The following is a 25261-nucleotide window of genomic DNA, read 5'->3' as shown; positions in this document are numbered from 1 at the left end:
TCCTGTTCTGCTCTTTGCTTTCTCCCTCTCTGTCTGCCTCTGTCTCTTACTGTCACTTTCTCTCTCTCCCTCTCTCTCCCTCTCCGTCATGCACACACACACAGTCTCACTGTCTCTCTCCACATGTCCACTGCACTTCATATCAGCTCCCGTTCCCTCTGATGCTCCGTAACGTCTACCCGTTCCCTCTGATGCTCCGTAACGTCTACCTACACGTCTGCTCTTCTTTCTTACATCAAGGCTGACCAGCCATCCTTCTCTCTCTCCCTCTAATCACCAGGCGCTCACCATCGCCCCCTTTCTCTCCCTCCTTCATTATCCCTCGCTCTGTGACTCTATTCTCTCGTAGACTGTTATTCCCATTTCTCTCTCTCTCTTTCTTTCCCTGGTCGCTCCTGACAACCATTGCATCCCTGCCTTTCCTCACTCATTGCCTTGGCAACCATTATGGGGCTTGGTTGCTATGGTAACATACTGTCCCGATTCCACCATCAAGGTCAGGGAGAAGTATTGAGCGGTAAGAGTCCATTGGCCCAGAGGAGACGGGACAGACACAAGCATAGTACATCACACACATACACACACACACACACACACACATGTGCACGCAGCGACATACAGGAACACACACTGGTACTGCACACATGCACACATATTCGGAAAGCAGAAAAAGATTAGAGGTTTTCAGAGTACCACCAGATGTTTTAATATAATCTTGCTTTATATAACATTGCGTAAACCATTCGTAAATATAATGATTTCTAAGCAACTGATTATTCCTATTCATGAAAGCAGTCTTCTAAGTTTCCAGGAGAAAATAACAAAACTGTCAGTGAAATGTCGAGCGTAATTTTAGTTTCATAACTGCCAATGTAACCAGTCAGGTTAGAAACCAATAAAAAGGGTTCTGATGGTTCCATGGCAACTGTTAACTCACTGTTAGCATTCCACCCTGAAACACCATAGCAACTGCATTCTGTATTACACACCATTTTGTTTAAGATATTTCTTGCTATGTGAATACTTTTTATATCTCTCCCCATCCATCTGTCTTTGTCTTTATGTCTGTCACTCCTTTTCCTTTTTTGCCTCCCCCCTCTCCCTCTCTCTCTCTCTCTTTCTTTCTCTCTCTCTCTCTCTCTCTCTCTCTCTCTCTCTCTCTCTCTCTCTCTCTCACCTAAAGTTATTTTAGTGTTATTATCCTTTCAGACGTGTTACCTGCATCACATGATGCTCCTGTTGCTTGTCACAGCCTGGAGGAGGAAGCAGCCCTCTGCTTTAATCAGCCCCATGCTCCTCTGTGGAGACGCAGCTCTCTCATTGGCCGTCATGTGGAGACACGGCTCTCTCATTGGCCATCGTGAGAACGAGCTCATCCCCATCCCCTAATGCACCGCTCTGTGAATGATCCCTGGCTGCCTTCAGTCACGACTGGGCCTGGCCCTGGTACTGCTAATGGTACTGGTACAGATACAGGTCCTGGTACTGCTCCTGGTACTGGTACAGATACAGGCCCTGGTACTGGTACTGCTACTGGTACTGGTACAGATACAGGTCCTGGTACTGGTACAGATACAGGCCCTGGTCCTGGTACTGCTAATGGTACTGGTACAGATACAGGCCCTGGTACTGGTACTGCTACTGGTACTGGTACAGATACAGGTCCTGGTACTGGTACAGATACAGGTCCTGGTACTGCTCCTGGTACTGGTACAGATACAGGCCCTGGTACTGGTACTGCTACTGGTACTGGTACAGATACAGGTCCTGGTACTGGTACAGATACAGGCCCTGGTACTGGTACTGCTAATGGTACTGGTACTGGTACAGATACAGGCCCTGGTACTGGTACTGCTACTGGTACTGGTACTGCTAATGGTACTGGTACTGGTACAGATACAGGCCCTGGTACTGCTCCTGGTACTGGTACAGATACAGGCCCTGGTCCTGGTACTGCTAATGGTACTGGTACAGATACAGGCCCTGGTACTGGTACAGATACAGGCCCTGGTACTGGTACTGGTACAGATACAGGCCCTGGTACTGGTACAGATACAGGTACTGGTACTGATACAGATACAGGTCTTGGTGCTGGTACAGATACAGGCCCTGGTACTGGTATTGGTACTGGTAATTGCCCTGGCACTGGTTCTGGTGGTCCCGGTACAGGTCCTGGTACTGGTAATGGCACTAGTTCTGGCCATGATACTGGTACTGTGGCCCCCATAAGGAGTGGTGTGGTCCCTGTGCTGTGGGAGACACACACACAGAAACCTGCTCTAAGTGTGGCTGCAGTGAGCAGCGTGCTCTCTGGAGGATGGGAGCTCTGGATGGGGCCACACGCCCAGGGCAGGAGCAGGGGGGGGCTGTGATGGTAGTGGAGTGTGCCCAGGGGAGGGGGCGCTTTAGTCGAGATGAAACTCGATATCTGTCTCTCTCCTGCTGGCCGTGCAACTGAGTCTGATGGCCCGATACGCAGGGAGTTCATTTAAAGAAAGGGAGCGTGAGATTGGGTCGTTTGTGTCGGCACACAGAATGCCAGTCACTCTGCAGAACTGCAGAACTGGGTCAGTATTAATGCCCCCCCCCCCCCCCCCCCCCCACCCAGTACCCCCTACCTCATCCCAACATTGCGTTCTCTCTCTCCTTCTCTATCTGCCCCCTCTGTACCACATCGTCTCTAGATTGCCGTGGCTTACATGCTTGTGCTAATACACTCTTCCTCTCTGTCCCTCTCCACTCCTCCTCCTCTCCTCCCCTTTGTTCTGTAGGTTCTGGTCCTCCTGCTGACCAGACTATGGTGATTGAGGAGTTCCGATTCCTCTCACAGAAGCTCTTCATCTCCGTGTCAGTCTTTGCTGGATTGGGCATCCTACTGGGGATTGTGTGCCTCACTTTCAATATTTACAACAGCAATGTCAGGTGTGTTGATGCTGTGTGTGTGTGTGTGTGTGTGTGTGTGTGTGTGTGTGTGTGTGTGTGTGTGTGTCTGTGTGTGTGTCTGTGTCTGTGTGTCTGTGTGTGTGTGTGTGTGTGTGTCTGTGTGTGTGTGTGTGTGTCTGTGTGTGTCTGTGTGTGTGTCTGTGTGTGTGTGTGTGTGTGCGTGTGTCTGTGTGTGTGCGTGTGCGTGTGTGAAAGTGATCTAATGAGAGGGAGAGGGTTTCATCAGTTCTGGTTAATAGCTACACCAGCCCCTCTCCCATATGTATGCATTAGATGGGCAATGACGTGTTCATGGAAGTACGTGTGTCTCCGATAGGCGTGTCAATAGCCAACTAAGTGTGGCTAATATATTCAGAATATCAAGACGTGTCACACATATCAAGTATCTGGCATGCTTGTGATAAGCACATTCCAATCACTGTGTGTGTGTGTGTGTGTGTGTGTGTGTGTGTGTGTGTGTGTGTGTGTGTGTGTGTGTGTGTGAGTGTCTGAGAGCAAGACACAGTTTTGTGTGTGTGTGTGTGTGTGTGTGTGTGTGTGTGTGTGTGTGTGTCTGAGAGCAAGTTGTTAAAACTGATATGCTCTGATTCTAATTCTCCTCTTCATACTCTTCATACCTGAGCACAGAGTTAATGACTAAAACTCTAGGAACTACGTGTGTGTGTGTGTGGGGGGGGGGGGGGGGGGGGGGGTTGGGGGCTTTAGTGTATTTAAACAATTGTGTTAGTGACATAAAGAGCAATTAGGATCATATTTACATTATCCAGATTAACATTCTGAGCAGTCAACAATGTACAGGAGCATCAGTTCAGTCCTCTACAGGTACATGTACAGTCTGTGTGTAGTTCATGGGTAGATGGGAAATGTAGGCTCACATTTGATGTGTCTTGTGAATGTCCTCATGTGTTTCAGGTACATTCAGAACTCCCAGCCGTATCTGAACAACATGACGGCGGTGGGGTGTATGTTGGCCCTGGCTGCAGTCTTTCCCCTGGGTATTGATGGACTGCACGTTCCCAGGTCTCGCTTTCCTGTTGTCTGCCAGGTAGGCACTCTAGCATGCTGGGAAATATTCCTATGAATTGTTAAAACTCATGTATATGTATTGTGCAAATTATATTAAGTGTTTGATCTTAATAAATAATAAATCAATCAAGCATTCAAAATTTTATTTCGCATTTTTTGTGCAGATATGTAGCTTATAGTGCTTTTTAAATAGGCATGAATAAAACAATGAATAGAGCAATTATAATCCTATATAAGAAACCAGTTAAGATCATAGAGACAAATTCACTAAATACACAGTAATGTAAAATTTAAAGATACATAATTATCTTTGTAAGAATATTACAAGAATATAATGGAAGGTGATGATCTGAATGTCACTGAATCACTGCTGTGACTCCTGCTGTGTCTCCTGCTGTGACTCCTGCTGTGACTCCTGCTGTGACTCCTGCTGTGACTCCTGCTGTGTCTCCTGCTGTGACTCCTGCTGTGACTCCTGCTGTGACTCCTGCTGTGACTGCTGTTGTAGTTCCGCTTGTGGTTGCTTGGTCTCGGCTTCAGTCTGGCCTATGGCAGCATGTTCACAAAGATCTGGTGGGTCCACACAGTCTTCACCAAAAAGGACGAGAAGAAGGACAAACGAAAGGTAAAATGTGGGTGTGTGTGTGTGTGTGTGTGTGTGTGTGTGTGTGTGTGTGTGTGTGTCTCCCTCTGGTCATTCTCAATCTTCCCTTCGATGGCTTTTCCCTCATCTTCTTCAGTGGACTTGGTCTCCTGCGTTCTCTCTCATCCCCTCCTGCCTATGACTCCAACCCTCATCTCTCTGACTGACCTCGGAGAAATGGGTCTCTGCTTGTCCTTGAACGGGTCTAAATGGCCCATTTATTGCAGTGACCGTACTCTACGACCTCTTCACCCCGCTCCAGCAGAGAACACGCCGCTCCCTCCGCTAGCCGCCACAGACACAACCGCTCTTCCGTTAACGCAGTGGGCAAAGGCGTGCCCCCTCTCACAAAATCATGGCAGAACAAGAAGAAATAGGATAGAGAGAGAGAGAGGAAGGGGAGAGAAGGAGGATGAGAACGAGAAAGAAAGGTAGAAAAAGACAGAGAAATGGAAAGATATTTTCAGGCATGAGAAGATAATGCCCATTACTGAATATTTATGAGACAGCACCTAGTGGGGGGGGGGGGGGGGGGGGGGGGGGGTCTGTCTCTGTGGAGGATTAGAGTATGGAGAGCCGTGTCAGACCTGATCGAGTTCATTTCGAGCCCCTTATTGCCTGCACTGCCCAGACACAGGCTAGAGCATTTGGTGTACAATACAGTGCTCTAACTCAAACACATGCACATACACATGTCTTATCTGTGAATTTCTCGCAATAAAGGGAAACATTTGAGCAGGAAATTATGTTTTTTAGAACACGAGCCTTTTATGAGTGGTGCTGCTTAGGTGTGATGTATATTTAGTGCCGTGCGGGTCCATTAAAACAGCAGGGAGACGGTTCTCTGTGTTCGGGATGCACAGCATCTGTCATTCCCCTTGTCTCTATAACTGCACACAGACATGGGAGGAAACGGAAATGTCGGCCATTGTGTTCGTTCCCGCTCCAGGAACGGGCGAAGGGCTTTGGGAGAATGAAAAATGGCCGTGATCAGCTTATCCGCGGAGAGCACAAAACGGCAGGGGTTCCGGTGCTCCGTCGTGCTTGTCACGGGGGGTCGCTCGTCGGTCATTACAAGCGCGGCCCTCCACAAAAACAACAACAAAGCGCCGGCGCGGAGCGGCCGGGAGAGTAATGCTCTCGGTTGAAATCCGAGCCGGGCGCTCGTAGAAGATCTAAGCGCTAGCAGATTGCGCCGGCTTCCTGGTAATGGTCAACCTGTTTTCTTCAGCGAGTTCGCTGAGCTTTTCGCCCGTTACGGGGTCATAAATCCGTGCCCTCGCCCTTCTGTCCGTGCCCATTGTTCCTGCCCACGGGGGGGGGGGAAAGGTGACTGTGTTGGTCCTCCTCTATCCCAGCAGCACCTGGAACCCTGGAAGCTGTACGCTACAGTCGGGGTTCTGCTGTTCATCGACGTCCTGTCCCTGATGATCTGGCAAATCGTGGACCCACTGCACATCACCGTGGAGGTACGGCCAAGTCCATCCGCGCTACTGCAGAATCATCACAGAAGTGCATTTGATCGCAGACCCTTTGTTTTCATGAATAGAAGTTCACCAGGGAGGTGCCCAAAGGAGACCTGGACGTGCTGATCGAACCCTTGCTGGAGCACTGCAGCTCGGAGAAGATGAATACGTGGCTAGGTGAGGCCTGCTCCCTACCGCTAGCTCGCATGAGCACGCACTCGATGTGCTCGATTTGATTGGCCCGCGTGTGTATGTCAGTACTTTTAACTCAGCGGCTAATCCCCAAGGGCAGGTCGTCTTGATTAGTGAACTTCTACTGCCCGGGACTTTGCTTCACATAAGTATTTAAGTAATTAAACCAATTAATTACAACCTTAATGGAACAAATTAAAACCAGCCCTGGTTTCTTGGTAAAGGACAGTCATTAAAATGCACCGCTAAGCTTATTTGTAGCAGTGTCCTTGAGATGAGGTGTTTGCTGGCCTGAATTACCTCGTCACGCACTACGGGGCTGTGACTTTGTACTATATCTCAGGCAGTGGCGCCTCTGAATTTATGAATACCTTTACCATATTGCCTGCAGTTTACAGGCTTTTCATTTCATGTAGGACTTTGACCTCTAAGATGAGTGTTTGCAAATTTTTTTGTAAACGTTTTCTGGCTAGGACACGCAGATTTGCGATGTATGTTTGTGATGATACGTTTTCCATCCCACCGTGGCCGTGTTTCCTATGTGCAACCTTGTCCTGTCTCCGTGTCCTAGGGGTGGTGTATGGTTACAAGGGGCTTCTGCTTCTCCTGGGCATCTTCCTGGCGTACGAGACTAAATCCGTCTCCACGGAGAAGATAAATGACCATCGAGCCGTGGGAATGGCCATCTACAATGTGTCTGTGAGTCGGCCTGCCTCTGTCTGTCCGTCTACATAGTTGTGAGTCCTTCCATGTGATTATGCTTCTGTCACTAGGACATTTATATTTATAGCATGTAGTAGACGCCCTCGTGTAAACGAAAAGAAGTGCTTCCTTGTGCAAGTGCTGTATACCCGAGACTAAATACCATTAAGCTGAAGACCTGTCACGGACCAGGAGACTCGTGTTTTTTACAAGATCTCACGTTGTCTCCATCTTAATGGCCAAGCTGTGGCTGATGGTCTCTAGTTCAATCAGCACTGGAGAGATTAAAATTCCAGATCGTCTATGTTCTCGTTGAACGTTTGGACTCACCAGGAAGCATTTGTGGATCACTCTGCAGTTGGAGGTTCTTTCGGGGCAGGAGCTTACAGCGGGTGTCATCACCACCTGGGCCTGAGGAAGAGCTTCTTCCTTCGTTATCCTCAAATCACATGTCAGGATCTCCCCTCAACCCTCCATCTTTCTCCTCTCTCTCCATCTCCACGATTCTTCCTCCCCATTCCTGTTCCTCTCTGATTCAGGCACGTTTTGTGTGCAGATTTCAGTACTTTTTTTATTTTTCACTCAGTGATCCTCAAAGAAGACGTATGTGTCTTGTCTGCTTGTGGCCCTAGGTTATATCTCTCTGCGCTTTTTTTCTGATCTGTAAGATGTTAAGGTGCTTCTGGTTAGCTTGGGATATAAATAAGGTGTCCATGAAGTAAGTGTGTGTGGGTGTGTGGGTGTGGGTGTGTGTGTGTGTGTGGCCCCATCTCGGGATCACATTTTGTCATATTGTCAGCAGCCACATTCTGGCTCTGGGATCAAGCCCATCATCTTTGAGTCATAGTTAACTCCCCATGCAACTACATCAAGCATCAGTAGTCAGCTGGAGGGGCCTGGTACATGTAGTCCTAATGAGTTATTTCATCTCGCAGTTCAAAGGTGTCAACAATTTGCATCTGCGGTATTTGGCAAACCCTCGTATCCAGAGCGACTTGCATATTCATGGGCATGAAAGTACACATGCTCTCTGGGAACTGAACCCATGCCCTTGGCGTTACTAGGAGCACGTCCTACCTGTTCAACCAGGCGTTCAACCAGTGTGACTGTGATCTTCACGTCATGTTCTTCTCCACCTCAGGGCCGTCATTCATTATGGATTAAGCCAGTTTGACCCTAGGTCGAGGGAGAGCGCTGAATGTCAGTATCGAAAGGAATTTGCATTCTCATGCTTCTCTGCTCTGAGCTCCGTGCTTGTGTGTTCACCCATAGCTCTTTCTGTTAATAGATGACTGACACTCCACCACAGCCTTCTGGGTATTACTGGTTCTCGCTTCCTTTTTGAAATTTCAATAAGATGAATGATAAAAAATGTACCTGTACCACCGGCAACTAAGCAGAGGGTGATAAGATTAATTAAAGATTAATTAAAGTTGGCGCTATAAAATTTTTAGAGGCTTATCAGGCTCTGGAAATGTCCTGAGGTTTCTAAAAGTGGGTGGTGTAGAGTAGATCGTGGCTGGTTCTGGTTCGGTGGTGTTTAAACCCTTTTAGGATACTGGTCCGGATCCGTGTGGGAGAGAGGAGCGCTGGGCTTTGATGTAAAGGTAGCTGGGCGTGTTCTCTTGCTCCACGACCGACTGCCCCTGCAGAACCATGGGCTGATTTAGAGACATCGTCCAGAGTAGTGTTCCCCTGTGCGAGTAACTAAGGTCGCAGGCCTGAAATAACTCCCGTTGATGTCGGAGGCTGGTTTTTCCCCCTTTTGTCAGTCTAGGTGAGATTTTGTTTGGTTTTGAGAGTGATGACTGACTGTGGGTCAATATTTATTGATTCACACCTCTCTCTATTCCATCTTCCTTTTTCTCACTTGTATGCTTCTCTCTCTCTCTCTCTCTCTCTCTCTCTCTCTCTCTCTCTCTCTCTCTCTCTCTCTCTCTCTCTCTCTCTCTCTCTCTCTCTCTCTCTCTCTCTCTCTCTCTCTCTCTCTCTCAGGTGTTGTGCATGATCACGGCTCCTGTCACCATGATCCTGTCCTCTAAGCAGGATGCCTCCTTCGCCTTTGCATCTCTCGCCATCGTCTTCTCCGTCTACATCACACTAGTCGTGCTCTTCGTACCAAAGGTGAGGAGGATTTATAACTCAAGATCTCCTAGCTTCAGCACTGGCTGTTTACCTGCAGGGGTCACTGGGGGTCTAATGACCAGTGCTGAAAAAGGGTGGAGAATATTGTCAGGTGTTTGTTAAATCCGCGTGATAAAGCACAATTTGTGAAGCAGTGTAATTTCAAGGAGCTTGTTTTACCTGGGACGTCTGTCCACAATCATAAAGCAAAGGAAAGGGTGCAGTGTGTGGTGTGTATGTGGTGTCTGTGTCACTGTCTGACCCTGTTGTGTGTGTGTGTGTGTGGTGTGTATGTGGTGTCTGTGTCACTGTCTGACCCTGTTGTGTGTGTGTGTGTGTGTGTGTGTGTGTGTGTGTGTGTGTGTGTGTGTGTGTGTGTGTGTGTGTGTGTGTGTGTGTGTGTGTGTGGGCAGATGCGTAGGCTGATAACCCGTGGTGAGTGGCAGTCTGACCAGCAGGAGACCATGAAGACGGGCTCCTCCACCAACAACAACGACGAGGAGAAGTCCCGCCAGCTAGAGCGGGAAAACAAGGAGCTGCAGAAGATTATCCAGGAGGTGCAGCCAGAACCAGTCCCACTGGGCCACACACACACATACACGCATGTAAACACAAGCACACACACACACATGTTCACACACACACACACATACACGCATGTAAACACAAGCACACACACTCACATGTTCACACACACACACACACACACACACACACATGTAAAGACAAGCACACACACACACATGTTCACACACACACACACACACACACATGTTCACACACACACACACACACACATACACGCATGTAAACACAAGCACACACACACACACACACATGTTCACACACACACACACACACACACACACACACACATGTAAACACACACACACACACACACATGTAAACACACACACATACACACATGTAAACACAAGCACACACACACATGTTCACACACACACACACACACACACATGTAAACACACACACAAACACACACATACACGCATGTAAACACAAGCACACACACACACGCACATACACACACACACACGTAAACACAAGCACACACAAACATGTTCACACACATGCACACACAAACACACACACACACGTAAACACAAGCACACGCACACAAACATGTTCACACACATGTTCACACACACACGCACATACACACAAACACATACACATGCACGCACATACACATACTCACTCACACACACAGACACACATATCAACACACACACACATTCACATACACACATTCATATACACGCGCACACAAAACATACACGTGTATGCACACATACTGTATATACATGCATGCACATATGCACACACACACATACACACGCGTGCACACATACACACACACACACAGTGTAGAGAATAGAATCTACAGTGCAGAGTAGAGTCTCATGTTTCTCTCTCTCTCCCACAGAAAGAGGAGCGTGTGTCTGAGCTGAGGAACCAGCTCTCTGAGCGACAGGCCCTGCGCTCGCGAAGACCCCCATCATCCACCACCCTCAACCACAGCTCCCCGCCCCTCTCCGCCCCACACCCCCACCCCAAGTCCCTGCTACCGCCCCCGGGCTACCCCCTCCCTGCCTCCGACAACCACCCCCTACCTCCCTCCTTCTCCAACTCCTCCAACCTCTACCAGCCCGACGGCAAGATCAGCCGTAGCAACTGCCACACCAGCCGTCTGCAGCTCCTCTACAAGTGAGCGCCCCCTGGTGGCAAGAAAAGGGGACGGCGGTACGAAGAGAAACGTGAAGCGAATCTACCCATTTAGTTTTCCTCCTGACCAGCACTTTTTTACCGGTTTCTTTGTTCCTTTTCATTCTGAGCAGCGCGGGCCGTGGGTGATGTAGAGCAGGACGTGATGTGCGGAATGTCTAAGGAGTTTTTCGGGTGTTCCTAGTCATATGAATCATCGTGTCATGTGACGGGTCATTCGTGCAGACGTTGCATTTGCTGTGTTAACTACAAAGTTGTGAGTATGGAAAGTGATTTTTTAACTTTTTTTTTTGTCTGACGTGCACAAGTACAGGCATACATAGGTGGTCTGGAAAGGCTTCCGCTGAAAATGTCTCTTCTCCGAGAAAAGGGTGGATTTTACAGTTTGGTGTCTGTAATGTATCCAGACTCTTTGATGCTTTCATCAAAGGCTCTTGATTTTACTGGCAGAAATACATAAACACATTCAACAGCAAGTTTTTTATGTAAGGATAGAAACTGTTGAGTGGGGGGTGATGAGGCGTTTTTCTTTTGCTCATTATCCTGTTGTGTGTACAACCTGTCACAGCCCGGCGCTAAACCTGACTCCCGTTACCAAAGGACATGTTATCAAAGAAACAATGTCCATTTCACAATCATGACGTGACTTGTCCTGCACTTCCACTGTGGTGTCAGTAGCCTGTGTGGACGTGGGATCGCTGGGTTGCTTTGTTTACCACATTAAAAGGATTTTTCTTTTCAGATTCCAGCAGGCACAGAGACAGTAGGTTGTTCACGGCCTCTCGGTCTCTCTTTCAGTTCTGTAATGGATTTTTTATGTTGTTTTGTTTGATTAATAATCCATGACCACCCAGCTCCTTGGATATGTGCAGGCTGATCGAGTGTATGTAATGGTCATGTTGATCTTTTGTGGTGTGTGTGTGTGTGTGTGTGTGTGTGTGTGTGTGTGTGTGTGTGTGTGTGTGTGTGTGTGTGCGGTTTGTCTTCTCATGTTAATGTTTTATGATCTGTTTAGCTGATGCTCCATGTAGCAGGTGTCTGAAATAGTGCTGACATGATTTCTGCTCAATAGAGCGGTTCTGTAAGAAGCCCATGAAAGATGAAATGGCATGTTAAACGGTGCACATCTTGCTGTTGTTTCAAGAGCCTTGAAAAAAAAATATCTAAGAAGATGCTGAGAAATGACGTGACTGTATTTGGCTGCAGTCCCCGTCCTCCCTCAGTGCAGAAGCGTGTTATTGAGTTGCCAATTTTACAGTCTTATGTGTTTGAAAGCCTGCTGTTAACTGCAAGTGTGTGATTTCATCATTGATTTTGGGGGTAGGTAGACAGGGGGACTTTATTTCTATTCTCTCCACAGCTGAAAGCTTGAGATTTAATCTCCCGGCTCCTGTAATCTAGTTAGTTTCTTAATGACACCTGCATAGAGGCATATTGGTACAGCCCGGTTCGGCAGTCGGGCTATGTGCATTGCAAATGTTGTAATGCTCTTATCTGAAGTTCTTAGTTAGAAGAGGAAAGGGTAGAAAGAATACAGAATAATATAAAGCCAGACGCTCATTTTTCAAGGGTATTCATCCCATGGCTTTAATCAGTCTTCCCTGCTTGCGAGATTACAATGTTGAATCAGTATATGGTGCATAATTCACCACCCCCCCTCCCCACTTCCTTCAAGTATGTTTTGTTTCCTCTCAGTTTTAATCCTAGTGTGTGGTTTCATTGTGGCTTTCGTAGGAAAGACCCAGTGCTGAGGTACTTTTTGCAAATTTTCTCTTACCTGCTGTGGTTTGTTTGACACAATTTGCCTTCTGATGTGAGATTTTTGTGAGCGTGATGCCTGTGTGTGTGTGTGTTGGTTCGTCTGAGTATGCCTTTGACTCACCTTCAACTGTACAGCTGGTTCTTCTGTTTCAGTAGGACTGTTTTATATACATTCTCGTTTCTCTTATGGAAGGACCTCACACAGTAAAGTCAGAGTAAAGAGACTGATGTTTACATCGACTCTCGGCTGTCAGCTTCCATCGCTCATGAGAAATGGACAGAAACTGGGGTCTTTTAATTTAGGGTCCCGTTTTGCGGGACGGCTGGATTCCTGTCAAAGCACAAGCCACCCGCGTCTTTCCATGTCGTTTCATCCGTCTGGTCCGGAAAGATGGCAGTGTTGATCAGTCGAACAATATGCACATATTACATATGTAAATTCTAAATGTACATGGTAAATGTATTCTCTTGCACATGATATAAAGTATATATAATAAATCGTATTGCCATGTGGTATTTAAAGTATATTTATATTTGCCATTATAGAAATTCTGTGAAATATGTGAGAGATACTGTAAGATGCCACAGGAATTGTATCTATAGATAAACAAATGGTATCTATAGATAAATAAATAGTTTTTTTCTAAACTATGGTGTACAAATGGTTAATTTTCACAAGTCTTTTGAATATATTTTTTTTCCTGAATCATTTGCTCTGCACCATACCAGCCAAACTGGTGGAAGCTTATGCAATTTGCGCCGTTTGCATTTTTCTAATGATTTAGTTCTTTAAGCAAGAATATGAAGAGCGGTAATTCACTGTTAAGGCCTGTCATACTGCAACTAAGCCGACGTCCACCTAAGCGTTGTGATGTCAGGCCGTGATTCACACGTCTCTTTCATCCTGGGCTTTTTATCTTTTTATCAAAGTACTTCCAAGCACATCTTAAACATTTTAGAGAAAGTTGTATGCCAGAGGTAGATTTTTCTCAAAGAAATGTATGCTGAAACACTCATGTTTCCCTTTGGGTGTTTATTTGCGCTTCACTGTTAAAACAATTTATATCGACATTAGTTACATTTGTCCACCTAGTGATGTCAGTTGAATCATACTTGCATCTCGCATGCAAAGACGTAGGGTAGGTTCTGCTGAGACGTGGGGTAGGTTCTGCTGAGACGTGGGGTAGGTTCTGCTGAGACGTAGGGTAGGTTCTGCTGAGACGCTGTTCTGGTAATGCACTGCTAGACTACGTAAACCCACAGTCTCATCCTTCCTTGTTTAGTGGTTTAGTGCTTTGATTTACAGTGGCAAAATGGCAGTGGCTCCTCAGGCAAACCAGAAATCTCATCAGAACATAGAAATCTGTTTTCAGAACATCCTCTTTTCCCATGTTGTCAAACTCCTCAATTCCTATATATCTCCTGGCCTCATGGTCTCTGGTGCCGTGTAGGGGCTCTGGGGGTGGAACTCCAAACACAGGTCTGGTTGGTGGGCAGTATAAGCGGGAGTTTCCCCTTTCACAGAAGGGCCACTCCCCCGACGTGTGGAAAACCTGTGCAAATGGAAATGTCAGCTGAAAAAAGCAATCTTGCAAATAAATGCAAGGTGAAATGAAAGTTCAGTAAGACCCTTCCTACAGTGTAACTCTTAGAAGTTTGCCAAAGTGTGAAGACTTCACTAAGACATTACTGAGTCAACCACTTCCCACTAACTTTGTTTTTTTTCTTGTTTTGGGGTCATTGTCACCTGTCGCTGTGACATTTATCACAGCTACTGTGATAAACATGAAATAAAATACCGCGTGGATAATGACAAATTCAGTATTAAGTAGGGAGATTTTTTTCTAAAACATTTTGCTTATATGAAGGTTTATGTTCTGATTTACAATGTTTTGGACTCTCGCATAATCCCTTTAAATACATTTATGTTTACATTTATTCAATTGGCAGATGTTTGGGTGCAGAGCAACTTAGAACCAGGGAAACATACACAGGCACCAATTTACTGTTGTAGGATCTTAGTCTGTTAGACAGTAGCTGAAAAGATATAAGAAACGAACCAGAGAACATGCAGACCCTGACCAGTGTGGAGCTGATATTCTGATAAAGAGCTGGCAAGCAAATATCAAAGACACAATCAAATATAAATATACAGTATATTACTGTGTGTGCGTGTGTGTATATATACACACATAATATATAATATAATATAATATAATATATAATATATATAATATATAATGTATATATATATATATATATATATATATATATATATATATATATATATATATATAATGTATGTATGTATACATAGTATGTATATGTATGCATGTATAGTATGTATACATAGTATGTATATGTATGTTTTTTTATAATGATACTTATTTTTGTTTTTACGTATTTTATATTAATAAAATAATGCTATTTTTTGTGGTTTGTGTCTCATTTCTCTTGTGAATTATTTTACCTTCCCATTATCAAAACAATATTTATACACTACCACTCAAAGGTCTAGACACACTGTTTATTTATTTTATTATTTTCAAAATCAAATCAAATCAAATTTATTTGTATAGCACTTTTCACAACACATGTGGTCTCAAAGCAGCTTTACAGGATTTACAAGGTTAACAATACTATGGGTCCAGAACCCTAATGAGCAAGCCAAAGGCGACAGTGGCGAGGAAAAACTCCCTATGATGGTGGGGATTAGGAAGAAACCCCGGGAGAACCAAGACTCAAAAGGGAACCCATCCTCCATTGGGCAGCCCGTTAACACACAAATTACACAAAACCAAACTATACAGACACAAAATCACAAAATCAGACTAAGTATAAGGTAACTAGAATGAAAGTTCTGGGTGTTCATATTGTCAATGTAAATGTCTTGTGTTGAACGCCAGGTTTTCATTCCGTGTCGGGGCGATGATACTGATATTGTAGGCTCCGACTGCAGTGTTACTCCCCAGCTCAACCTCGCAGAAGAAAGATATGTGATGTGGTAAATATGTAACAGATTATTCAAAGGCCAAAGTAAACAAATAAGTCTTTAGTCGAGATTTAAACACTGACATTACATTGACATGACATTAAACATTTTCAACATTACAAAAACAGTGAAGATGACAAACCAATGAAATAGCACATTATAATGCTCTAATAAATATCAACTAATTTACATATTAGATTTTTTGAAATAACTATCCTATATCTTGATGACGGCTCTGCACGCTCTTGGTATTCTGGTAATCAGCTGAAACAGCAGTTGATGGAAAAGCTATGATGCTTTTCCTTCAGTCCTGAAGACATTCTCACATATGCAGAGCACTTGTAGAAACTAAAGTTCTCAAAGTGCTGAGGGTGCATTAAAATTGTGTGTGTGTGGGTGCGTGTTTGTGTGTATGTGTGTATGTGTGTTGAGAATGAATTCATATATAACACCTTTTCCTAATTGTATTTGTCTTATAAACAAATTTAGGCATAATCCATTATATTAAAATTCCTTTTTTACTAGTAAGAACATGCATTTAGTCAGTTAGGAATACACACACATTCACACACACACAAAATCAATGCTGCATGCTGACTACACAAGACAAGGCTACCTGGTGCTCACAGCCCACTGCCTCTGTACATAAGTACTATTGAGTCAGTGAAGGATTGAGGTAGTTTTATGTACAAGCAGAATTAAGGAACTTACAAGTCATCTTGAACAATATATAACGCATAAATTAGCATCGCATACATTAGCACTAATATGATAAAGGATTAATGTAAATAAAAACAATAAGTAACAAGATTTTTGTTTACTTTTTTACATGTGGGTAGAAAAACATCAAGGTTCAACTAAACTACACACACACACATTGATTTTGTTTATTATTTGACCTACGTGTTCTTTACACAGGTACATTGTATTAGTGTTCATTAAGGTATATATATATATATATATATATATATATATATATATATATATATATATATATATATATATATATATATATATATAGTGCATTTAAAATGACACATAAATAAATGACCACTAATACAATAAAATCAATGCAAATTAGCTAAATAAAATGTAGCAAAAAGGACAGGACATTATATTATGCTTGACATTACTGCTTGCTACTGTGTGCCCTTTCGACTCAGAGAAGAACTCTTTTAGCATGATAATGAGTTTAAACACACTGAGATACTACTCCGCTCTGCGCATAGCAGGGAGAAGTGTTTAGCAGGGAGAAGTGTTTAGCAGGCTAATTCAAAAGAAGACGCTTGAGAAAATTTACATTGATGCCTTTTAAGCAAAAAAAGACAGACCTGGTAGTTTTTCCTTTCCTTTGGTTTAGTAGTGTGTGTGTGTGTGTGTGTGTGTGCGTGTGTGTGTGTGTGTGTGTGTGTGTGTGTGCATGCGTGCGTGTGTATATATTTTTATATTTATATTTAAATATATATATATATGTATATATATAGCATACATTTTTTTTCTCAGTTCTTTCTCTTTATGCGTATTTGCCTCATTAACATCATTACTGCCATGGCAACAACTGGCAATGCAAGCAGATATGTCATTAACACATTGTCCATTAGCATTAAACTGCCTTGACACCACAAACGACATATTCTTGCAATGTAACAAACTGCCAGCAAGCATTCTCTTGGTTCCTCTGATGTACAGCTAATTATGTATCTTGCAGAAGTTAAATAGACAACTCCTGCAGTAATGTATGAAGATGAATGTGTGATGACAAATGAACCCTTTGGTGGCTGTTTTAATAAATGTACATGTAGCACATTTAGAGTGATCAGAGGCTACAGTAGGGGAGACCGGGTATGGTTGTAACACTTTTTACTTCAGCACCTGTAACTCACTGAATTTTTGAGCTAGACATCTCAAACTTTTATACAAAGTACACCATTTGTTTACTACAAACGGCACCAATTCAAACTTCAATTGAAATATCACAGCCGTTGTGAGTTGATGTTAAATACATGGTGTTCACTTGTTACAACCTACCCCACTACCGGGGTAGGTTGTAACACATGCTGGGGTAAGTTGTAACAATTAGACAAAAGAAGCAAAAACAGAGGCCACGCCATGCAGAATGCTTCAAAAATAGTTTTTTAAAATAAAATAACAATCCAGAACAATGTATCTCTCTGTCACTGACCATAACTCAAATCCACTTTGTTTTACTCAGAAGTGTGTGTGTGTGTGTGTGGGTGTGTAAATTAGTGAACTAGAACAAACTTATTTAACAATATGTATGCTTAATGAACACTAATACAATGTACCTGTGTAATGAACATATAGGTCAAATAATAAACCAAATCTGCAGTAGTATAAGTACTAAACAAAATAAACTCTTGATTCAGAAATTTACTTTCTCGATGGAATCTACATATGTGTGTTTCCAGCCTTGATATTCATCATGTGGGATCAGGGAGGAATTGGGTAAATACTGAAATGATCATGTGACTCCTATCTTATCCTTGATCGGTGAAACTGATGGTGTTACAACTCTCCCCATATTATAACCATACCCGGTCTCCCCTACTACAGTACTGACTGTTTACCTCAAAAACTGAGCTACACTCCTGGAACTGTAGGACCTGATTAAATATTATGATTTAAACATTTATTATTTTGAATCTACACTGGTTCTGTGTGACTTGGCTTTAAAAGCACTTGTACGGTTGAAAAAGGGACGCTGATAAATGTTCTTGTTTACTACACTGAATATCACCAAAATGGCGGGGAGGCAGGGTAGATAGTACACGAGGCTTCCTGAGAAACAGGACATTTTAGACAGAGACTCTCTCTCAGCTGTGCAAGCAAACAGATTACATACAGTGAACAAACACAGGATACATACAGTGAACAAACACAGTTTACATACAGTGAACAAACACAGGATACATACAGTGAACAAACACAGTTTACATACAGTGAACAAACACAGCTTACATACAGTGAACAAACACAGGATACATACAGTGAACAAACACAGTACACATACAGTGAACAAACACGGGATACATACAGTAAACAAATACAGCTTACATATAGCGAACAACCACAGCTTACATACAGTCAACAAACACAGCTTACATATAGTGAACAACCACAGCTTACATACAGTGAACAAACACAGTACACATACAGTGAACAAACACAGCTTACATATAGTGAACAAACACAGCTTACATATAGTGAACAACCACAGCTTACATACAGTCAACAAACACAGCTTACATACAGTGAACAAACACAGTACACATACAGTGAACAAACACAGCTTACATATAGTGAACAAACACAGTACACATACAGTGAACAAACACAGCTTACATATAGTGAACAAACACAGTACACATACAGTGAACAAACAGGATACACACAGTGAACAAACACAGCATAATGAACAAACACAGCATACATACAATGGACAGCTTAATTATAAAACGCCAAAGAATAATATAAAACAAAATTACAAACCATAAAATCATATATATGTATATGTACATAGGCCTATATATATAAGCCTGATGGGCCACAATCAACTCTGGGCAGTATCTGACTCTTTGGTGAAACTATACACAATTCTGCATGCTCAATGAATCCAAACACAAATGCACCTCACCCAGAAAATCACAAATGCACACATTTACGTAGATACAGCAGGAATGTAGCTATCACTAAAGTGGAGACCACAATATGAGACATCGCCAATAACCGCATTTGTTCACACACACACCAATTCTTTGGAATCTTTGCTGTTAGTCAACTGTGATGACTAAGGCTAGCTTAGCTGTTTAGCAACGCCGATGCCGTACATTATATTTACTAATCGTATTGAAGTATACCTATGTTAATCTCTTATTTTTGTTTTTTTATGCTCTTTCATCTTGTGGCCAACTTGACTGTGACCCACAGTTCGTTATTGGAAGTTGACGGGCCCGATGCTGTCATGCTGACCAAACTGGGCCTAACAGCTACAGCAAGATGTTTGGAATGTCAAGAACAGCGATATTATTATAAGAGGTAATAAAGGTGCCACAATATTTTGAAGAAAATGTGTGTATATTATTGGTGAATTATTGATTACGGCGTCCACCGACAACTGGAGACGTCGCAGGTGGTGAAAGGGGGGGGGGGGGGGTGCAATGTGTGATTTTTTGCTGTTGTTTTGTTGTTTAGGGATAATTCATTTCATTTGTTGGATATAAGGCCTACATGTGTTATAAAAATGCATATTATATGTATTGGAATTTCTTCCTAAGAAAAACTGTGTTTCAAATAAATACAAATAACAATAATATTAAGAATTGTAAAAATCTTTATTGTATATTTTATTAATCTCGCGTTTTCCTGTTTTGTCCTATTAAAATCACTGAAAGTCACAAATTCAATAAATAAATAAATAATAACTTTGTATAACAAATAAATACTTTTAAATAAAAACAACTCAAGTCCCATCATCATTAAATCTGTTGTAAACATCGCACAATAACGAATAGCCCTAAACTCTGTTTTTGTCAGTAGCAGCTGTGGAGAAACTGGCTGCACATTCCCTTTAAACAATATTGTCAGTGCAATTTTAGACAGTGTTACAGTAGTAGACAATTTCAATATTTAGCTACACTTATAGCATTCAGCTTTTATCCAAAGCCACTTACTTTGCCTACTTTGCCATATCACAGTATGTTAACACTTGTAGTTCATATTACTTAACATACTGTAAGTTTACGTGTGTTTTAATATAAAACAAGTGTTCTCTTAGTCCAAGCGGGCTGCTTGAATATAGAGGAACCACTACACCATGACAAGATTGCATGATGTCGTCAAGTGGTTTCCACTTCTCCCACCATGACCTCACAAGGAAAAAACACCGAAGAACGTTTTCCCATTGTCTCCCTCTATATCGTGGAGCCGTTCCGCGTCCATGACGGTGCGCAGGCGGTCTCCAGCCTGGAGGTTGAACACTGCTCCGAGATACACTGCGGTGAACCACTGCTCTTCGCCGTCGTCTCCTCCGGCGGGGGTGAGCTTACAAGCCGACCGCACCGCACTCAGCAGCGGTTTCCAGCTGTCGTATGAGCCCGACCAGCGTGAGACCTCGTGGCTCAAGTGAACAATGTCCCTTCGGTCGTCCTTCGTGGCGCAGCTAACGCGATAAGTGGCCTGGCTGTAAACGAAGTACCAGCCGTTGCGGGGGACGTAGATCTCGTTGTTTTTCAATTTTAGCCCACCTTCGGCGAACGACTGATCCTCGCCGTCTCGCCACTCCACAGACATATTGGACAGAACTGGGTTGTAATCACCTGGGAGGGGAGGAGGAGGGGGGGGGGGGGGGTTAGATTTACTTAACATCCAAATTATACATTCATTCTCTATTTGAAATGAGCGAGCGTATCAGCAGGTCATTTGCTTTAGACAGAGTGAATTTCCATGTATTCATAAAGCATGTGACATTTGGCTCGTGGGCCCAGTCTTACCTGATAAATGAATTGCAGCTTTGGCACTCTCAGATATCTGTCTCAGTGTGTGTGTAATCTCTGATTGGGGGCAAACACAAAGAATGCTGTTAGCTGCCTGAAATATCAGCGTATGGGAGAAAACACTCTAGTGGCCAGTGAACTGTAAAAAGAAAGAAATTGAACTCACCATCCGATTCATCTGCACTTCTGTGTGGCTGTTAGAGGGATAAGAAGTGAAGGGGAAACCTTGTTAATACACAGTTAATAATTGACATTCATTTTGATGGTATTGTCCACTAACTATGTTCCCCTGGCATCGGGGGGGGGGGGCTGACGATCAACTCACCTTGTTGAAGGCGAAACAGAGGAACCCTGTGGCACAGAGAGCTACTGCAAGCAGGGCTCCACCCAGCCTCCACCTGCCTCCACCTGTCGGCTTCTCCCTCCTGACCGTCACCGGCGCTGGGCTCAACACCGGCCCTTCCACTTCCAGAATAACCTGCTTGTGACTGGCCATTGTGACCTGTTAAATAATTTCTTCTTGGTAGAAATGTAGTTCAAGACTTAACTCTAATACCTATAGACAATGTTCTAATATCCTCCTTTCAAAGTGCAGCTTGGCTCGTCGGTAGTGTGCGTCTGGGTCGGCTGTGACTCTCTGACACTTTTAAAGGCGATTACGAAGGAGTGCAGGGAAACTCCACTGATGTCACACCAAAGTACTCAAGTACTAAATGGAGAGGAAGAAGCCGTGAAACCCCACAGATAACGCCCAGGCATACAAACACACACACACACACACACACACACACACACACACACACACACACACACACACACACACGTGTGCACAATATCCATTTTTGTCCCTGCATTGCATGTGTGAGGCTCTTACCACATTAGACATAGCTTGTACAGTCATATATTTGGAGCTTCCTTATTTGATTTGATTGTAGAGTTTCAAGGTCTGTGCTACTCTTGGTTCCTCAAAATTTCCATCCTTCCGTGTTTCTCTTTCTTTTCCTGCAGTATTCTGCCATTCCATGAGCACATTTTCCAATATTTGCTTATGTGCTTCTTGATTAAAAATGTTGGGTCCATATGGAATGCCTCAAAATCCCATTTATTATGTTGTGCTTGTTTGGTTGATGTAAATGACACACCTGAGGTGTTCATTCAGAAGGAACCACCAGAGGCATATTTGGTATCAGCCTTATGTTCTAATATTCTTCAACTGAGTATATATATTTTTTTACAATGAATGCGGTGCTAAGGAGTTGGTCAGCTGCTCTGTTCTTTACACTCAAGCTTTTAAAATCTCATCTGATACCACAGACTTCCCTCTAGGAATTCCTCTTTTTTCTTTGTTTGTTTCCTGTGACTTTACAAATCAGAGAATTTATTTAAAAATTAAAGGGAAAATTTGACAACACGACATTTCACAACACAACAGTGCCGCATGACTATCGTAGTCTATGGGGTTTATATCTCACAGCTGGGTAGGCTCGTGGTCACAGGACGACTCTGAAAGGGCCCGGCCCTGGTCATGCGAGTGATCCCTATAAAAGGAAACCAAAGCCAATTTGACATGAAAGACGTCTCATTAGAGACTGTGAGATATCAAATCACAGCCGCGTTCATAATGCGTTGCTTGTTTGAGGTAGCAGAGTAACTTAGTAAGCTAGTGAGAAGAATAGTTGTAGGACACTGCCTAGATATTACAGACAGGAGCCCTTTGATATCAGAGCCTACAGGGCAACAAAGAACAGGCGTGATTAACTCTATTGCAGCATGTTTGGTCTCTGCATAAATCATTCCACAGGAAGTTAATGGGTGATGTAAATTCTAATTCACTACAGATCTTGGGAGTATCACAAATGCATGTGATACAAGATTACTGAAGTCACCATGCTACTATTTGTCATATATTGTGACATTCAAAAACCCTCACCATTGTGGCTTACAGATTAAGAAATGCTTCTTCATGCTTGTTCAGCTGATAAGGCATACAAAGAACACAAGTAAATACATAAATGCAATTACATCTTTCATTGTTCTTGCTTGATACAACTTAGTTTTGATACAACTCTATGAACATATATAGCTGTCATTTCTCTCGTACTTGCGATCATCGTGGTTTTAGATTTCATCACAAATGTATTTATTTATTTAAACTATTTGGAGTTGGGATGCTCATACATCTTTTAGCCTGCCACAGTACCCTATTGTACTGCACTTAGACATACAGTGGAGGAAATAAGTATTTGATCTCCCACTGACTTTAAAAGTTTTAATACAAAAAAATAAATGAAACGTCTCATAATTTTATGGCAGCTTTATTTGAACAGTGCCACATAGAATATCAAAAGAAAAATGGAGAAAATTACATGAAATGAGAAATAAAAAATAATTTGCATTTCATTGAGGGAAATAAGTATTTGATTCCCTAGTAAAACATCATTTAATACTTGGTGGCAAAACCCTTGTTGGCAAGCACAGCAGTCAGACATTTCTTATAGTTGATATATATAGATAAAGCACTAAAAGTGTGTGAGAAATAGAGCGTTTTGAGTGAAAACCAAGTTGCGTGTGGTCAACTTCCTCTCAATGTCATCATGGTACACATGATCAAGCTCTCTCCATGACACCCATGTGGTGTGCGTTGGATGGATGTTGGACGAAAGCCATTGAGCCTGAGCAGTGGGAGAGACTTGAGGGGAATCGAAACATCTAACTAATCTAACGTTCAGAACATCCAACTAATCTAACGTTCAGGACATCCAACTAATCTAACGTTCAGGACATCCAACTAATCTAACGCTCAGGACATCCAACTAATCTCATGTTCAGGATATCCAACTAAGATTTAGCACAAATGCTGGCATAGAAGTCCTGCCGATTCAAAAGTTACAAGGAACAAATATTTTTCTTCCTTCATAGTTTTTATTTTTATTACTTTATACACTATAAAAACACAGAAATTACTCTAGAGTTGTAGAGGGGTTCAGTTCAGAATCAATAACCCTGGTGTCCTGGCTATTCATCTCCATATCGTATATGTAAGGCCAGATATTCAGTTGTTCCACTGTTCATGCCAGGGGTGGTTCTCTTCCTTTGTGTGACTGGGATTGAGCCCAACCCACATGTTCAGGCAGGTGGAGTCACTGCCCAAGGGGGCCTCTGTTGAATGGTGTGAGCGGGCACAGGGAAACTCTGCACATACGGGCTTTGAAGGAGTCAACGTGTGGAGGAGTGAACGGTTTCTTCGCTTACTCATTCTTGCACAAGCTGAGGATCAGCTATCATGCATACCCAAGCCCCCTGCTTACATTTCCTCCTCAAAGAACATAACACTTTAAGAAGATAAATCTGCCAGTAGATTTATCTTCTTAAACAAGGAGTTCTGTCAGTACTCAGTCAACCAAAGAATAAACATACAGGTGTCAAACAGGTAAGATTCAACAATAATACCCCTAATATCTACCTAATGAATCTCTTTATCCACATGGCTGGCCCTGACTCAAAGACCTTTCTTCACTTTTAGGTGGAGCTGTAGCTATGAAACCATTAACATACTGATACGCCCCCAGAGTTGGATTTTCCATGTGTGACATTGTACTTTCTCTTCATAACTACACAGTGGCAGGCCCCTTCCCTTCCCTACACTCACTGTGGATTTCCACTTATATTTAGATGTGTTATTTGTCATTGGACAAATATAGCAGAGATCTCTTTACCCTCCTTTCCCTTGTCTCTGGATGTTAATACTTTTCTAATACTCTTTAATACTTGTTTTATTTACTTAAATATTTTAGATTAAAGAACTGTTGTTGGCCCTGTATAATGTCCTAATTAGCTTTTTTTTTTTTACAAAAAGGAAAAAATAAAGAACGTAAAGAAAATAAAGAAAAAAGTGATTTGTGTGCGATTGCTTGTAAGACTGGGAAAATACTTATCAAACTGCAATGATTCTAAGGTGTATCCTGGATGACGAATGATCATTTATAAAGTTTCACAACATGCTCTCACCACATAATTGCAAAGCCAGTTTAGTTGCTCTACAAACGTCTGCCATCAGATCAACTTAACACGAAAAATTCAACACTACACTTGTGTAAAATCAACTTCACGTATGGCGTTACAAATTAATTCAGGTTAGTTTTCGCATTGAATT

At 43.0% G+C, this 25261-nt stretch overlaps 2 protein-coding genes across 4 annotated transcripts in view; one reads left to right on the top strand and one right to left on the bottom strand.

Annotated features, from left to right (window-relative positions):
* gabbr1b (gamma-aminobutyric acid (GABA) B receptor, 1b) overlaps positions 1–13119 on the top strand; it is a 68450-nt gene extending 55331 nt beyond the window's left edge. For 2 of the 3 annotated variants that reach the window (XM_077008427.1, XM_077008429.1), the window contains 9 exons: positions 2772–2922; positions 3856–3988; positions 4478–4594; positions 5971–6081; positions 6162–6255; positions 6842–6969; positions 8968–9096; positions 9510–9653; positions 10544–13119. In XM_077008427.1, the coding sequence (XP_076864542.1) occupies positions 2772–2922; positions 3856–3988; positions 4478–4594; positions 5971–6081; positions 6162–6255; positions 6842–6969; positions 8968–9096; positions 9510–9653; positions 10544–10828 (1292 nt within the window). In that variant the 3' untranslated portion in view covers positions 10829–13119. The remainder of the gene's footprint in view (positions 1–2771; positions 2923–3855; positions 3989–4477; positions 4595–5970; positions 6082–6161; positions 6256–6841; positions 6970–8967; positions 9097–9509; positions 9654–10543) is intronic. The other variant, XM_077008428.1, reaches the window with a different exon arrangement.
* A 6847-nt stretch (positions 13120–19966) lies between these two features.
* tnfa (tumor necrosis factor a (TNF superfamily, member 2)) lies at positions 19967–23152 on the bottom strand. Its single transcript, XM_077008426.1, has 4 exons — positions 21434–23152; positions 21275–21302; positions 21106–21165; positions 19967–20931 (listed from the first exon to the last, which is right to left on the bottom strand). The coding sequence occupies exons 1-4, from the start codon at positions 21602–21604 to the stop codon at positions 20483–20485; spliced, it is 708 nt and encodes a 235-aa protein (XP_076864541.1). The 5' UTR covers positions 21605–23152; the 3' UTR covers positions 19967–20482.
* Between the last annotated feature and the right edge of the window lie 2109 nt (positions 23153–25261).

Source organism: Brachyhypopomus gauderio, chromosome 6 (genome assembly GCF_052324685.1).
Source record: "Brachyhypopomus gauderio isolate BG-103 chromosome 6, BGAUD_0.2, whole genome shotgun sequence".
Classification (NCBI taxonomy): Eukaryota; Metazoa; Chordata; class Actinopteri; order Gymnotiformes; family Hypopomidae; genus Brachyhypopomus; species Brachyhypopomus gauderio.
The sequence above is the reverse complement of the archived record's forward strand: the minus strand, read 5'-3'. Positions and strand labels throughout refer to the sequence as shown.

Excerpts from the sequence above, each read along its gene's own strand:
- tnfa (XM_077008426.1), bottom strand. The coding sequence starts at position 21,604 with ATGGCCAGTCACAAGCAGGTTATTCTGGAAGTGGAAGGGCCGGTGTTG. Across the intron at positions 21,166-21,274 it reads AAGTGCAGATGAATCGGATG|AGATTACACACACACTGAGA; the intron begins GTGAGTTCAATT and ends GCCCCCAATCAG. Across the intron at positions 20,932-21,105 it reads AGCTGCAATTCATTTATCAG|GTGATTACAACCCAGTTCTG; the intron begins GTAAGACTGGGC and ends CTCCCCTCCCAG.